General features: G+C 40.0%; 1 protein-coding gene across 1 annotated transcript; it reads right to left on the reverse strand.

Annotated features, from left to right (window-relative positions):
* Positions 1–11,052: 11,052 nt before the first annotated feature.
* LOC107795324 (ribosomal RNA small subunit methyltransferase, mitochondrial-like) lies at positions 11,053–15,027 on the reverse strand. The gene is made up of 4 exons (XM_075249957.1): positions 14,524–15,027; positions 12,714–14,105; positions 12,093–12,294; positions 11,053–11,835 (listed from the first exon to the last, which is right to left on the reverse strand). The coding sequence occupies exons 1-2, from the start codon at positions 14,920–14,922 to the stop codon at positions 13,344–13,346; spliced, it is 1,161 nt and encodes a 386-aa protein (XP_075106058.1). The 5' UTR covers positions 14,923–15,027; the 3' UTR covers positions 11,053–11,835; positions 12,093–12,294; positions 12,714–13,343.
* Positions 15,028–16,095: the final 1,068 nt, after the last annotated feature.

The raw sequence follows: 16,095 nt of genomic DNA on the forward strand, positions 1-16,095 counted from the left end.
ATTGCTTACTGAGTTGGTATAATCACGTTACCCCCTGCACCCCTGTATGCAGATCCAGGTATCTCGAGGTACGTCAGCGGTTGTTGATCACACCAATTGGAGACTTTCTGTGGAGATTGTGAGGTAGTTGCTAGGGGACCGCAGTTACGCCTTCCCTTTTCCTTATCTTCCTTTAGTATATTTATTTGGTCATTCTCAGACCGTGTGGGTCATGTTATTTCGAATAGATGTAGTAGTTTTAGCTCATGACTTAGTGACACCCGAGGCCGGGATTGTGTTTCTTTCCGCTGGATTTTGATTTCTACTTTTATCTTATTGAATTTCTGTTAAAAATTATGATTTTCCTTAAGTTTTTACTTGAAAATGGAGAATTTGGAAATAAGTGGCTGGCCTAGTATCACGATGGGCGCCATCACGACATGCTTAGATTTTGGGTCATGACATGTTGGTATCAGAGCCTAAGTTACATAGGTCTCATGAGTCATGAGTAGGTTTAGTAGAGTCTCACAGATCGGTACGGAGACGTCTGTACTTATCCTCGGGAGGTTGCAGAACCTTTAGGAAAAATTTCATATTCTTGAATTCTTATCGTGTGTCCTTGATTCAGCTTGAAATGTAACTCTTTGAATTCCTTCCACACGTTCGTAGCGTCGACGACTTGTGATTTCTTGATCGGGGGGTGAGATGTGATCTATGTGTGTTGATGTTGGGCCAATCTAGAGGACTTGAGGCCGGGCCTTTCCTGTAGCTTGAGCCTTGAGCTATTGATTACACGAGCACGTGTTTCTGGATTTATATATTCGATAGTGTCCCTATTAAGGGAAGTGGTGACTGGATAGTTATGTGATTAGTGTGATGTGATTGCGAGATATGTTTGTATGAATTGAATAAGACGAGAAGGGTCAGCTTGGGGTAGCAAGAACTATCTGTTGCTTGATTTCCATCGTGATTTGATGTATAGCCCTGAGTTGTGGGTGTGTTGATGGATCCTATCATGTTGCCTAGTTGGGAAGAAAAGTAGATTTCACGTTGTGATATGAGTTCAGACTCAAGAAGACTAAGCGACTTCGTAATGTTTATGACAGTATAAGGGTATAAAGAGATGTTAGTTTGAGGCGAGCAAGTGGATTATCTCCTGCGGAGTGTTCTGAAGTTTGTGTGATCCTTATATTGTTTGTTGGAGGTCCTCTTTAACCAGTGAAATATATGTGTTGCAATCTTAATTTGGGTTTCTTAAGAGAGTGGGTTTGACTGTTACGAGGGAGAATGCGAGATTTGCAGAAGATCTGAAGTACTAGATGGTCTGCGTTGCACGAGCTTATGAAGGATTAAGTTTAATCTCGCTATGGTATTATGGCAGTAATAGAGTATATGTATTACAAGTTATTGTGTGTTTTGATCTGTGGCTCCAAGCCAAGTGGGGGAGTTTGCAATTGATTAGTTGATTGCACAGTTATGTGCTATGTTGGTTCCATTTTGAGGCTTACTGGTGAATCAGTTATGGCTTACGGAGGTTGAGACCGAGGATGGCTCGAGTAAAGGAAATTTCAATAGAGGTTATGTTATTCTTTATGGGTGTATGAGAATCACGGAATGACTTGAGTTGTTATTGGTAAAGGAGGTACGATGCATAAAACAGGAAGTTGCTTGGTTGCATTAAGGTGAGGTTTCATTCTGCGGTGTCGGAGTGCTAATGGAGCACAGGTCATCCGGTCCGTTTGATCGGTCTAATTGTGGTTTGAGTAGAGTGGATGACTCTCGAGAATGGTTCTAATGGGTTCAAGATTTTACATGTAATAATTGGAGATTTCCAGGTTGTATATTTGGCTAGAAACTGAGGTTTGCATTGGAGGGTGTCAAGACTTGAAGCACTTCTATATCAATTATGAGATTCTGCATATCAGTATCATGAAGGTGAAGGTAATGGCTTTGATTTCGCAAGAAGTCTCTTCAGGGTAGGCATTTTGAATGTGGTGCTTTTGAGGATATTTAAGAGAGTATTCAACGACTTATGAGCCTTAGACATTGTGGTTTTATGCTTGGGTCTCGTGTGGGGAGTCTGGGTTGAGGATTATGGTGTTATAGAGAGAAGAAGTATCAAGTTGAAGGTAAATTAGAAGGAACTTGGATAGATGTGATAGCTTGGTAGTAGGCCGGATCTGCATGGTAAGGATATGATCAGTTCTTTGGGTGCTTAAGAGGTAGTGAGTTTTTACAGGTGTTTCGCGGTAATGCTCTTGGGTTTTAGTGGCCTGCGTAGCTTGGTTGAGTTATAAGGATTCAATCCTGACAGTTTAGTTTTGTGCAAATGGAATTCAGAGAGTTCTTGATGGTTTCTACCAAGGTTAGAGATATATATTTTGTACGAGCGTGAGGAGCATGGGATGTATAGTGATTTTATTCTAGATGGGATCAATGAAAAGTTCTTGGCTAGTTGAGTACGTAGTTGCTTGTGGCTCAGAATGGATATGAAGTTCTCATGTTTATCCTAGGATGGTATGGTATATGCGATATGTTGTGTAGGATTGAGATTTGTATGTGTAAGGTCATAGTTCAGTTTTGGAAGGAAGGTCACAAATTCTTAGGTAGCATGGACAGTTTTAGATGACTAGATAAATGAGATCACTGATTGATGTGGCTTGATGAGGGTATACATTTTAAAAAGGGCAATGTGTTTGAGTTGAGGATACTTCATTAGTATTGCGGCACTCTCTTGTTGGATTGACTGCTGATATTCGAGTTTGCTTGGTGGCACAGAAGAAATATAGGAGTATATCTCGTGGGATGATTGGGTATTCGAGGTGTGTTGTATATTCAAATGGTGGAGTTGGGATCGGATATGGTGATTCACGTGTTGTATGGATTTGGAGACTGGGAGTTCTCATAAACAGGTTAGGTCATGGTTATGGACTATGTATATCGGGTTGGTGCGGTAACCATTGGAGGTCTGGAGACCCGAGTGGATCCTTGTTGCTTAGTATGCTAGCTATTGGTGTGATATTGGGTATGGACTGGTTGTCTCCGTATCGTGTTATTCTGGGCTGTTGCGCTAGGACGGCGACGTTGGCTATGCCGGGAATGCCACAGATTGAGTGGCGAGGTTCGACGGATTATGTTCCCAGTAGGGTGGTTTCATTTTTGAAGACCCAGCGGATGACTAGGAAGGGTTGTCTTTCTTATTTGGCCTTCGTGATGGATGTCAGTGCAGAAACTCCTACCATTGACTTAGTTCCGATGGTGAGGGATTTTCCGGATGTGTTTCCTGGTGCCGGGTATGTCGCCGGACAGGGTTGTTGATTTTGGTATTGGTTTGGTGTCGAGCACCGTATCTTATAGTACCGGCGGAGTTAAAGGAGCAGCTTTAGGAACTCCTTGATAAGGGGTTCATTGGTAGGCCAATATGGATGTGTGTTCTACATCAAGTCGGCTTGGTTGACTCTGAGTTGAATTGTTAAGGGATGTGTTGATTCGATTATTATTGAGCTTATTAGTGATCTGGGGAGACCTATGAGTTACTTATCCATGTTGCGATGCGTTAGGATTTGTTGGTTATAGGCATATGTGGTGCAGTTTTATTGGGGTATCTCAGTGGAATTCGAGCGGGAAGAGTATTGGGTATTGCTCGGCAGATGGCGTATCGATCGTGTCCTTTTGGGTTTGTGTAATGTTATGTCAATTGCTTCGCCATGGTTATGATGATTTTCTTTGGTTCTAGACATCAAATTTACGCGTGGTTGTCGATTTTGAACATAGTGACTTGAGGTATTTCATGGAGACCAGTGTTTGGATAGGGTGTCGCAATTGCAACGAAGTTATGTGGAGGTATGATCCTTCGGGTTAGATTCGTGTGTTCTATTTCTACGATGTGTGACGGGTTCTCAGTATTGTGTGTGGTGGTACCTGTGAGCTTGCGGTACAACTCTCTCAATTGAGTAATTTTTTCATGATTTGAGTACGTTCGGATTATTGCTTATTGGTGCGCGGGTTGCACGAGTTGTGGCTTTAGATTGTATTGATATGTCATGTCACCAAAGTAGTTGTGTTGTATTAGATGAGATCGTTGGGATCTAGAATGAATATAAACGGATTTGGTTTCAGCATGTTGGAAGGATAACATCGATGTTCAGCTTAGAAATTTACTATGGTCCTTGCCAAAGAAGAAGTGGCTTCACGAATGGTTGATTTGAGGAATGGTTATGACTTTCTATGTGTTTCATTTATCATTGGCAGTATACAGAAGTGCTGGAATGAGGCTTTATTTGATAAGAGGTTTATTATCGATATTCGGTTGTTCTGAGCAACTGCTGTGGTCAGAAGTTATCGCTACGAGAGTTTGAGCTATGTGGTATATCATGTAATTGCATCTGAGGCTGCATGTATGGTTTGTGACAGCTTGTTCGGGCCTATTCGGGTGTAGATGTGAGATTCTGATCGTATAGATAAATTCGAGAGTGGAAATTTGGTTCTAAGGTTTATGGGCTAGGTTGAATTGTGAAATTTCAGTTATGTTGTGCTATCAGACCTATATAAGATAGGGTGACGTGGGATAACCCCTGGGTATGTACATGGTAAGGTTATACAGCAATTTGATGGTTTTCGAAACAACTCTGGGCACGTTCGAGGACGAACCTATGTTTAAGTGGGGAGGATGTAACGACCCAGTCGTTTTATGAATTTCAGCCCTGTTTCCCCCATTTCTGCTTTTTTATGTCTTGTTCAGCTGTATTATATGGTATCGGGTTGATTCGGGTTCGGAGAGGTATGAGACACTTAGTCTCAAGTTGGCCTTTCAGTTGGAAAAAGTTAACCAGGAGTTGACTTGTGAGTAAACGATCTCGGAATTTGGTTTTTATGATTCGGATAGCTTTGTGAGGTGATTTGGGACTTAGGAGCGTGATCGGAATGTGTTTTGGAGGTCCGGAGTAGATTTAGGCTTGAATTGGCGAAATTGGAATTTTGGCATTTTCCGGTTGATCGGAGAAATTTTGATATCAGGGTTGGAATGGAATTCCGGAAGTTGGAGTAGGTTCGTTGCGTCATTTGTGACGTGTACGCAAAATTTCATGTCATTCGGACGAGGTTTGATAGACGTTTTGATCGAATTCGAAATTCAAAAGTTTTTGGGATTCTTAGGCTTGAATCTGATGATGATTTGATGTTTTGATGTTGTTTGAGCGATCTGAAGGTTGGAACAAGTTTGAATGATATTATGGGATGTGTTGGCATGTTTGGTTGAGGTCTCGAGGGCCTCAGGTGAGTTTCGGGTGGTTATCAGACCAAGTTTGTGGTTTGAGAGTTGCAGGTTTTCACTTCAGTTCTGTTGCAGAGATTCCTTCTTCGCGATCGCGTAGAGTATTTTGTAGAGGCAGTCAATGTTTGTTCTTCATGTTCGCGTATTAAGGATTTCTATCGCGAGAGGTTATCAGGTATAGAATCACGAACGCGTGGGTTAAGTCACGTTCGCATAAGGTTAAGTGGACCAGAGTTTGACCACGCGTTTGTTCATCGCGAACGCGGTTCCTGGTCCGCTATCGCGTAGGTGTAGGGCTGTTGTGTATCGCGTTCGCATGGGGAATAATGCATTCGCGTAGGGTAATATTTGGGTCAGCAAAGTTTGTTCTTCACGATCGCGATGGTCTTTCTGCGATTGCGATTAAACAAATTTACCTGGGCAGAATGTTTAAATAGCCATGTTCTCGATTTTTTGTCTATCTTCCACCATTTGTGAGCGATTTCGGAGCTTTTTGAGAAGGATTGAAGAGGGAATCAAGGGGAAACACTTGGGGTTAAGATTTTTGGACTCAATACTCGTTCCTATGTTGATTCTTACTTTTTTAAACATGAAATTAGTGGGATTTATAGCCTAAAATTGGTGAACTAGGGCTTGAAATTGGAGAGTGTAAGTGGGGGATTTGAGGGGCCAATCGGGGTCCGATTTTGATGTTCTTGGTATGTATGGACTCGTCGGAGGATAAGAATTCTATTGATGTGACTTTTATTGAATTTCGAGACTTGGGCCCGGGGGTCAGGTTTTGACCAATTTCGGGATTTATACTGTAATTTGATTATTTTTGCGTAGGCTTTGTTCCCTTAGCATATATTGATGTTATGGTTCTGATTTTGGTTAGATTCAGGGTATTTTGAGGCCGAATCGAGAGGAAAAAGCATCGCGGACTAGAGTTTGGCTTGAGGTAAGTAATGCTTCCAAACTTGGTTCTGAGGGTTCGAAACCCCGAACTATGTGTTCTATAATTACTATTGAGGCGACGCAATGCCAAGTGACAGGCGTGTGCGTGCATAGTGAAAAATGCAGTCTGGATCATTCCATGGCACCACTTAGTTACTCGTTTATGTTGATATTGTGTTGTAATTATGTGATTAAGTTGATAAGCTGCAAATCATGCTAAATATCATATTAAGGCTGCACGCCGATATTGTTGAGACCCGAGAGGTTGTTTCTTGCTGTCATGTCATTAGTTTTATGTATATTATATACTCAGTAAGAAAATCAAGAATTTTTTCTATCCATCATCAAAGCAAGCCCAAGTCTATGCAAGAAGGCCCGTTGGATCTGTCTAAATTCAAAGCCCGTCAAAGGTGGCTCCTCATATGAAATCATGCAAAGGATCCGAGTCCATCAAAGACTCTCCTACATTTCCTGTTCATGCATATTATATCATGCCTCGGTCTTGATTATTGCTATTTGACATATCACATCATTGTTCGGGCTTGTATCATGACATCTTAGCCCATATGTGTGAGACTGAAGTGTATTGACTTAGTAAGGCCGAGAGCCTGATATTGATTGACGGTATGGGATCGGGTTGTACGCCGCAGTAAGATATTGATCATGCCTTCGCTGGCATTGATATAGCGCTTTGGCTTAGAGAAGCCCCTCCGGAGTCTTTACACCCCCAACGAGTGCAGTTGATGATATTGAGGGATGGATTTTCCCTGGGTATGGATCTTGTCCGAAGTATTGGTATGGAGATGGACCTTCTCCATGAGGCTGGATTGGCCTGTTTTCCTCGGTATTGGGTGACTTATAGTCTGTGATGTATATATATTCCGGGATAGATCTTCCCTGGGCCGAATGAGCCATATACAGTACCGAGTAGTTGAGCAATGTGAGTGGAAGTATTACACGTAACATTGATCATGCTATATGTGCATTGGTACTTAGAGGTTCCTAAACTTTATACTCTGTATCGTTCATACTGTGTTTAATTACTGCTGAGAAACTACATGAACTGTAAGCATGTCTACTTTTCCGTACAATTAACTGTTGCAACCTGTTGAGGTTTGGTTCGTCACTACCGCCAGTCCATTAGTTTGGACTTGTTACTTACTGAATTAGTGTACTCACGTTACCCCCTGCACCTCTGTATGCAGATCCAGGTATCTCGTACGGCAGTGGTTGTTGATCACACCAATTGGAGACTTTCTGTGGAGATTGTGAGGTAGCTGCTTGGCGACCGCAGTTCCGCCATCTCTTTTCCTTATCTTCCTTTAGTATATTTATTTGGGTATTCTCAAACCATGTGGGTCATATTATTTCGAACAAATGTAGAAGTTTTGGCTCATGACTTAGTGATACCCGAGGTCGGGATTGTGTTTCTTTCCGCTGGATTTTGATTTCTACTTTTATCTTATTGAATTTCTGTTAAAAAATATGATTTTCCTTAAGTTTTTACTTGAAAAATGGACTATTTGGAAATAAGTGGCTGGCCTAGTATAACGGTAGGCGCCATCACGACATGGTTAGATTTTGGGTCGTGACAGAAGGCATCGTTACATTATTGAAACTGTACGAACACTCTTACATGAGGTGTATCTGCCATCCCTTTTTTGGTCCTTTGCCTGTCACCATGCGGTCTATCTCATTAACCGACTCCCCACCACACTTTTAAATAATAATTCTCCTTTTGAAAAATTATTTGGTAGAATACCTGATTATGCTTATCTAAGAATTTTTGGGTGTTTATGTTATCCATGGCTTAAACCATACTCTAAAAATAAACTTGAACCAAAATCCACCCCATGTGTTTATCTCGATTTTCCATTGTCCCATCACTTCCGCCAATGCTTTGATCTAATCTCATCAAAAATTTATTTATCCCGTGATGTACATTTTGTTGAAAATAACTTTCCTTTCAAAGATTTGCTCTCTAATATTACAATTCAAAAAAGGCACCTGGAATGGACAACTAGTGCAATTGCTAACACACCCAATCTCACCCATAATGTCTCTAATACTTCGGATTTGCCCCACCACATTGAAATACAAATTCCAGTGGCAGAACCCCAATCCCAAACGTCATCTCCTTCCCCAAACCAAATTGACCCACCACTACAATCCTCCATTTCCGGCGTGCCATTGACAGAAGCAAATTCGGACTCTTCAAAGACTTCTACGCTGGTAATCCTCTCTCTCCTCCTTCTTCTACAATTTCCATTGCCCAGGAGTCTCATTGTCCATGCCCATCTTCTCTGAAACCTTCGAGCACTGCCCGTCAACCGCCAAACCCCAACACACCTATAAATTCACCATCTTCTACATCTAAAACTTCACAAATCTCTCCACCACTTCTAGTGTATCACCGCAGAACACCCCAATCAAAAACCATGGCACCTTCTCCTACTGTCTCTGTTCGAACCGGCGGTAACTAAGAAGCACCACCAATCGAACCCATACTTTCCCACTGCCATTCCCCTCCAATCGTATTATCACTCATTCACAGAATAACATTCAAAAACCAAAGCAAATTTTTGACTACCTTGCTCATTTAGAAACCTCACTTGTACCACATACCTTCAAACAAGCCGAGAAATACCCTGAGTGGAGAAAAGCTATGAAATCAGAATTTGATGCTTTGCTGAATAACCGTACTTGGGAACTAGTTCTAAATGATTCTTCTAAAATTTTTGTTTCATGTAAGTGGCTTTTCAGGACTAAGAGGAAAGCAGACAGTTCGGTTGATTGCTACAAAGCGAGACTAGTTGCCAAAGGATTTACTCAGAGGTCGGGTGTTGATTTTCACTCGACTTTAAGTCCGGTAGTCAAACCCACCACTGTCCGAATCATTTTTGTTGTTGCTCTCCTATTTCACTGGCCCCTTCGTTAGCTTGACGTCAACAATGCATTTCTTCAAGGTGATCTTGAAGAGGAGGTTTACATGATGCAACCTCCGGGGTTTACTTGTGCCAACAACTCGACTCATATCTGTAAGTTGCGCAAGGAAATTTATGGCCTGAAGCAAGCACCTCGGGCTTGGTAAAATGCACTCAAAGGTCATATTCTGTACATGGGATTTGTCAAGACTAAATCGGACCACTCTCTATTCGTTAGGATCAGCAATGCTGGTTTCATGTTCATTTTTGTATATGTTGACGACATCATCGTCACCGGCAACAATCCTATCACTGTGAATGAGGTTATAGCTTCCCTTGCTTCTCGCTTCTAAATTAAAGATTTGGGAAGCCTTTATTACTTTCTTGGTGTTGAGGTGATTTGAAGTTCAGATGACATTATTCTATCTCAAGCAAATTATATCAATGAAATTTTAAGTGCAAAATTGATGTCTGATTGCAAAAGTGCTAAAACACCAATGAGTAACTCCAACTTACTCAAACTCAATGATGGGGTTGACCTTACAGATGCAACTCGCTATTGTCGAGTCCCAGGCAGACTTCAATATCTGTCTTTTACAAGGCCATACATTTCCTATGCGGTCAATAAACTGTCCCAGTTTATGCAATCACCATCAGACCTATATTGGAAAGCTGTGAAACGTGTTCTCAGGTATCTTCATGGTACAATCCAGTTTGGCCTCCGTGTGTCCCCAAATTTTGATTTTAATCTGCACATGTATTTTGATACCGAATGAGCTGGAGATTTCACTGACAGATCCTCCACGTCTAGCTATATTCTGTTTCTTGATCGTAACCTAATCAGTTGGTCTTCGAAAAAGCAAAAAATTGTCGCTCGCTCATCAACCGAAGCTGAATATAGAGTTGTTGCCAACGCTCTTGCTGAATTGTTGTGGTGAAAAACCTATTGCTTGAGATGAAGCTTTCTGTCAAAGATACTCCCACAATCTACTGTGACAACATTGGTGTCACTTACCTAAGCGAGAATCCAGGCCTTCATAGTCGCATGAAGCATGTTGAGGTGGACTTTCACTTTGTGCGCAACCATGTTCAACAGAAGGGGGTTCAAGTTGTTCATGTTCATTCTGCTGACCAACTAGCTGATACGCTCACCAAGCCACTTGCCAAACCAGCATTTGACCGAAATTTGTTCAAGTTAAGCTTAGTTACACATCGTGTAACTTGAGGGGGCGTATTGGAACAACAATTGTAACTAGTTGTTTATCCCTTTGGATTAGTTCTTAGCTTTCATGCTTATCCTTAGATTAGATATAGATTTAGAGTTATCCTTTTAGTTCATACTTATCATTCAGTTAGTTAGCTCTAGATAGTGTTTTGATTTGAATAAGTCTCCTAATTCAAGGAGTACTCTTAGGAAGACTTGTATTTAAATTGAGCTTTGCATTCAATACAGATACAGTTTTCCATCATATTCTTGAGTGTTTATATCAATCAATTCGGAAACTACATTTATATCTTGAATTTGTTGTAGATAGGAAAAAAAATCCAACTCAACAATCCATGCGCCACCTTGCAAATGAATAGGTTTTAATGTAACAGCTTGTTTGGATGGTTGTTACCTATCTTTCATAATGAATCGTATTATATTGTATTGTATTATATTATATTGTACTATAATACTTTAACGAATACAATATTTGGATAAAATGACGTGACCACACAAAATTAGTACTTTTTTATCATTATATAACGACGAATTTAACGATAGGATACTATAAAATTTAATTAACAATCAAAACAAATATTGTATTTAAGGAAACAATACAATAGGTAACAACCATCCAACCATCCAAACAAGTTGTAGGAGTAGATGTTGTTTGTATGTGAAATTCCACAAGGAGTAGGGACTCAATTCCTATGGCAATCAACGCGTTTCTGCTATTGGAATCACCTCGTTAAAAAACATATATAGATAAAATGTTATCAGTTATCACAAGCACGTGATAAAATGCTCACGGTCAATTGCACAAATACAGTAGAAGAAAGATGAACTCAAGATTTACGAGGTTCAACTAGTACGTCTACGTCCTCTGGTAAGAATTTTTTTTTTACAATGACGAAAGGAAGCCAATGTCATATCACAAACTCTAACACTGTAATTCCCTGTATTCTCTTCCAATCTCACATTGCAACGAATACTTCCTCTGCTAAAAACACAAATATCAGAAAATATCCACTTGAATGGCACCACAAAGTTTTAGATCAAGTCAACCTATGATAAAATATCCAAAATTCTAGTTACGTTGACAGAAATTACTCAGTAAAGCTGGAAATTTAGAAGAGTGATTTAACCTCAATAAATTTAGAGGAAATGCGCAGATAAGCCAGCGATCTATATACTTGTTTACTGCTTTAGGATAGTAATCTATGTAATTTGTTTACTGCATTTGTGCAGATCACTGTTCTAATCACCGTTCAGTAGCGTTTTTCCTTTTGCAGAATTACTGGGAGAAAGTCACTGGAAAATAACCACGGGGAGAAACTAATAGGGCTTTGTCATCCTCTTGTGGTTGACTGAATCCCACCATTTTTCCAGCTAAAATCATCAGAATCGTCCCATTGAGATGTTGATAGTTTTTTTAATCGCAAATGAGATAGGGAAGTTGTAATCCCTTGCTTAGATTTTTGGATTCTTCATATCTCTGACTTGAGAACCAGTCCAGCCTGCTTACACCATAGACATCCCAATATTTCAGAGAACTCACAAGGTCGATATGAGAGCAAATGTGCAATAATTAAAGGTGGCAATACCAAAATGCTGCCCACCTGGGGCAGAGAGTTATCTCTGCCTGAAAAATTCGAAACAACCTGTAGCAGGCAAAATCCATGGAGTGGGGTGGAGAGGGTATAGTTACTAAAATATTCATGCTATTACAGAAGTATGCAGAACCGAAAAAGGCAAGGATTTCAACATATCCTACATTTGAAAGAGGTCAAAGATGTTCCAGTTCCCATCAACCGTAAGGTTCACTTTATCTTGGGACATATTATACCAATTCATGGGAGATAGTAAGGACAATATGTCAAGCCATGGCTGCCTTCTTCTCTTGATCTTGCTTTTGCAGCTCACCACCAGTCTTTCAGCTCATGCGCTTTCCCATGCCACTGCAACCTTCTTGCACTCTGCCCTTTTAAATAAACACTAAATTGTAGTATCTCCAACATGAACTCTTGGAAAAGCATATTAAAGCTAATAAGCAACGTGTATAAAGCAAAGTCGTGCATAGGTCATTCTAAAAATCCCCTTATGTTAAACATCATCACTTAAAAAAAATGAATTCTATTCCTGAAAGGAAAAGGCAATTGCAAAAGTGAAGATGGACGATTTTTCTTTTGATCAATATTTAAGCTATATTAACTACATATTACATTTAACAGGCCTTTAATCAAAGAGACAACGTAAAATATTCTGATGATCAGGAAACTCGAAAGAAAATGTTATTCAGAATTTTACCAAACAAGAAAAGAAGAAAACAGTTAAATAGGACAATCAAAACCCAGTATTCCAGCATGAGTAGAATAACAACTAAATGAAACTAGACCTGGGGTCTCAAGCAGGTTCTTTCAAGCGAGGCTTGTTGCAGGCCCTTCCCCTTTTCGTTACCAACGGTCATTCAAGCTGAACCATTGAAGAGAGAAATCTATGATAGGCCAGGTTGAAGTGTGCCAAGTATCAGCCGAAGCTCCGGTTCTGCACTGGCTACTGGTAGAGGTGGCCGACAAGGTGCAAGCAAACAACCAGATACTCTCATCCCTGAAGGAGGGGATTTCAGAAACAGGTTGGACAATTGTCTCAAGGCTTAGAAGCCGATTTGGCTTAATGACCACTTGCTATGGGCTCCAATCGAGTCCACCCATTTGTTAAATGGTAATGATAATTCATAAACAACAGCATCTTATGAAATCCATTGACATTCCACCGTCGAATTTAATCCAGATGACATAAAGTTTCTGCCGAGAATACAGTACATGAAATGACTAAGAAGAACAGATCAATCCTATGACCTTCTAAAATATGACCTGTTCTGAGTACCAAATGAGATATCTTCTGCAAAGTTCTTGTAAAAGATTTGATCATCTGCAGCTATGGCTTGATCAACAAACTTGGTTGAATTGCCATTTACTTAAATGAGGTGAAAGACTACACAGCATGGATGGTGTGTATTTAAGCATTATAATGGACCAAATGCAGAAGCAAGTTCTGCATCCTTTCCATTCGTGGGTTTTACTTGACCGTGAAAGTGCAACCTAGCTCGATTGAACAAAGAAAGTAAGTTCAGTAGCTCCTCATGGGAGAGCTTTGAAGGCCTCTTATCTTCGAATCCACCAGATCGTAGAATGTCAATGACTTTCTCTCTGAACAAGTTCAGGTCCATTCCGACATCAGAAGAGACATTAGCATTATCTTCATTGTGCAGCCCATCTTCATCTTCTGAATCATTAACATGATAATCACTGTAAATTGCGTTATTCACTTCATCCAGTTTGATTTCTTGCAGCTTCATTAACTCCAGTAACATTCTTTTCTGCTTAAAGATCGCACCTAATGTTTTATTTTTCTTGGTGAAGCAGGTTCTTGTAAATGCACACCATTCTTGATAGTCCAACTCTGGAATTTCAGCTTTAGGATGTATCTTCACAACAGCAGAATCAACTTTTGGACACGGCAAAAAGTCCTTCTTGCTCACATTCATGACAAACTCTACATCAGCCACCAGCTTCACGTTCACAGCTAATCTATTAAACTCAGAGTCCCCTGGATTTGCCAATAGCCTCCTTGCAAACTCTTTCTGAAGAAGTAGCGTCCCACTCCTATATGGGTTTTTCCCAAAAACCAATTTAGCAACCAAAGGAGAAGAAATTCCATAAGGGATGTTGGCTACCAAAAGATCAAACTCTGGAAACTCGGTCTTTAAAGCATCTTGACATATAACCTGCAAAACCCAAATGGCAACTACTCAACTGAACTAAGTATAAAGTCCTAGGCATGTCAACACAACTGCATTAAGGTTTGTTCGGTTCAGTGACAAGTTATACAAGGATTATAATATAAGGGTTGTTATATAGTGTAATAATACATGGATTGGCATGCCATAGATAATAATATAGGATGTAGAGATGGCCATACCAAAATATAGAATTAGCTTAACCCTGGTATTACTAATAAACCTAGTCTTATATCACCTTCTATCCCCTATGAAATGACACCTGATTCCCGTAAGTTATGTCAATATCAGTTATGCTGAACTTTAACCAAAACCAAACGTTATATTAATAGTACAGAATTTTATACTAATAATACTATTTTTGTTACGCATTTCGTCGAACAATGTATAAGCATAATTAACTTACAGTTAAGCGGTCCTGAAGCCCTCGCTCAGAGACGCGCTTGTGAAGAATCTCAACCATACGTTTGTCAATTTCGATGGCTATGACTTTTTCGGCAACTTCTAGAAGCTTCAGGGTAAGATTTCCAGTGCCGGGTCCAATTTCTAGAACGGTATCAGTAGGAAGTATGTTGGACTTTTGGACAATGGAATTAAGAACTCTGGGATTCATGAGCAGGTGTTGACCTCTGCTTTTTAGCAAATAAATTTCAGTTTTTCTTCGGACTCCGTGATAATCTTCATCTTCATCTTTGGCGTTGTTGAAACGGCGAGTCGACTTCGTGCGACAATGTTGCCGGAGGAAATGTTTGCTAAGGTTTAGTTTGGAAATGTTTTCGGAGAGAATTTTGGTACGATGAAGCATTGTGAAGCCTTGTTATGGAGTTGGAAAGATTTCTCAATTCTCAGGCTTCGTTTTGAATTTCAGCGGGAATTAGAGGGGCATTCATCAGCTTACATATTCCAACAAAGAGAATTCCTCACCACTAGTGGAAAAAACAAGGCCCGGGTCAGTTCATAAATCTGGGCCATGTTTTCTGGCCCAATGGTTCGGAGGTGAGTCCTAATTCGTGGAAATGACACCAACGTAGCCACTTTTAAGCATACTATTTAAAATATATCCACAGTTTATAATATATTTAAAGATTCGTCAATTTCACTCAAACTTCAGGACACGTCGTCCTAGAGTATTTAAACCTCAAAGTTCAAACTTCAGGATATCGTATCCTAAAGTTCGAAAATTGCGTCCAGAAGTTCGAATCTTATGTCCTGAATTTTAAATTAGTAGTTCAGCAATTCAGGACCGGATTTCAAATTAGCAGCATTCGGGATACTTAGTACTGAAGTTTAGGTAAATTGACTAATCTTTAAATACATTGTAAATTGTGGATATATTTTAAATAGCAGGCTTAAAAGTGGCTTTTTCTGCACTCGGCCCTCCTAATTCCAAAATAAAGCCCAGCTTTTAGGAGGTGAGTCCGTGACCCTGAGTAAAAGAGCATCTATTATGTGATATGTTGAGTACGATTTACCATAAAATTTTACTCTGTGTACTTGTGTCGAGTTATGATATGAGAAAGGGCATGAATGTTGGGGATAAAAGAACTTTGAAAAATCTGACTAAACAACGCATGGAAGTACCATAATTATTTTACAAGGCCAGTCTAAGATGCAACAATTGAGACCACTAGCTAGTGGTATTAAGAGAGGGTCACAGACTGAAACCTTCCAATTATGACTTTTAATTATAACTAGAGAAACAAGCTCGCATCATTATGTTCTTCATCTTTGTCTCTGAGTAACATTCTTTCAAGGGTGTTTTGCTACATTAATACTTTAGTATTCAGATGTCGAATCTTTTGCATACAAAATATAACCTGTGTTTTTCATGGTAGAAAGGTATTAATATAAGGCATAACCCTTCAAAGGTTTGTGAGGCAGCAGAATTTTGGTGTCTGGTTATTTTATCACTAGTTATTAGCCGTGAGTCCCTCTATGCAAACACCTTTTGTTTCTCTCTTCTAAATAAGTGTATAAG

The sequence above is a fragment of the Nicotiana tabacum genome, chromosome 3 (genome assembly GCF_000715075.1).
Source record: "Nicotiana tabacum cultivar K326 chromosome 3, ASM71507v2, whole genome shotgun sequence".
Taxonomy (NCBI): Eukaryota; Viridiplantae; Streptophyta; class Magnoliopsida; order Solanales; family Solanaceae; genus Nicotiana; species Nicotiana tabacum.

What these genes read in the sequence shown, in the direction of transcription:
- LOC107795324 (XM_075249957.1), bottom strand. Translation starts at nt 14,922, where the DNA reads ATGCTTCATCGTACCAAAATTCTCTCCGAAAACATTTCCAAACTAAAC. An exon ending in GGCTTCAGGACCGCTTAACT is followed by an intron (nt 14,106 to 14,523) that starts GTAAGTTAATTA and finishes TGGGTTTTGCAG; the next exon opens with GTTATATGTCAAGATGCTTT.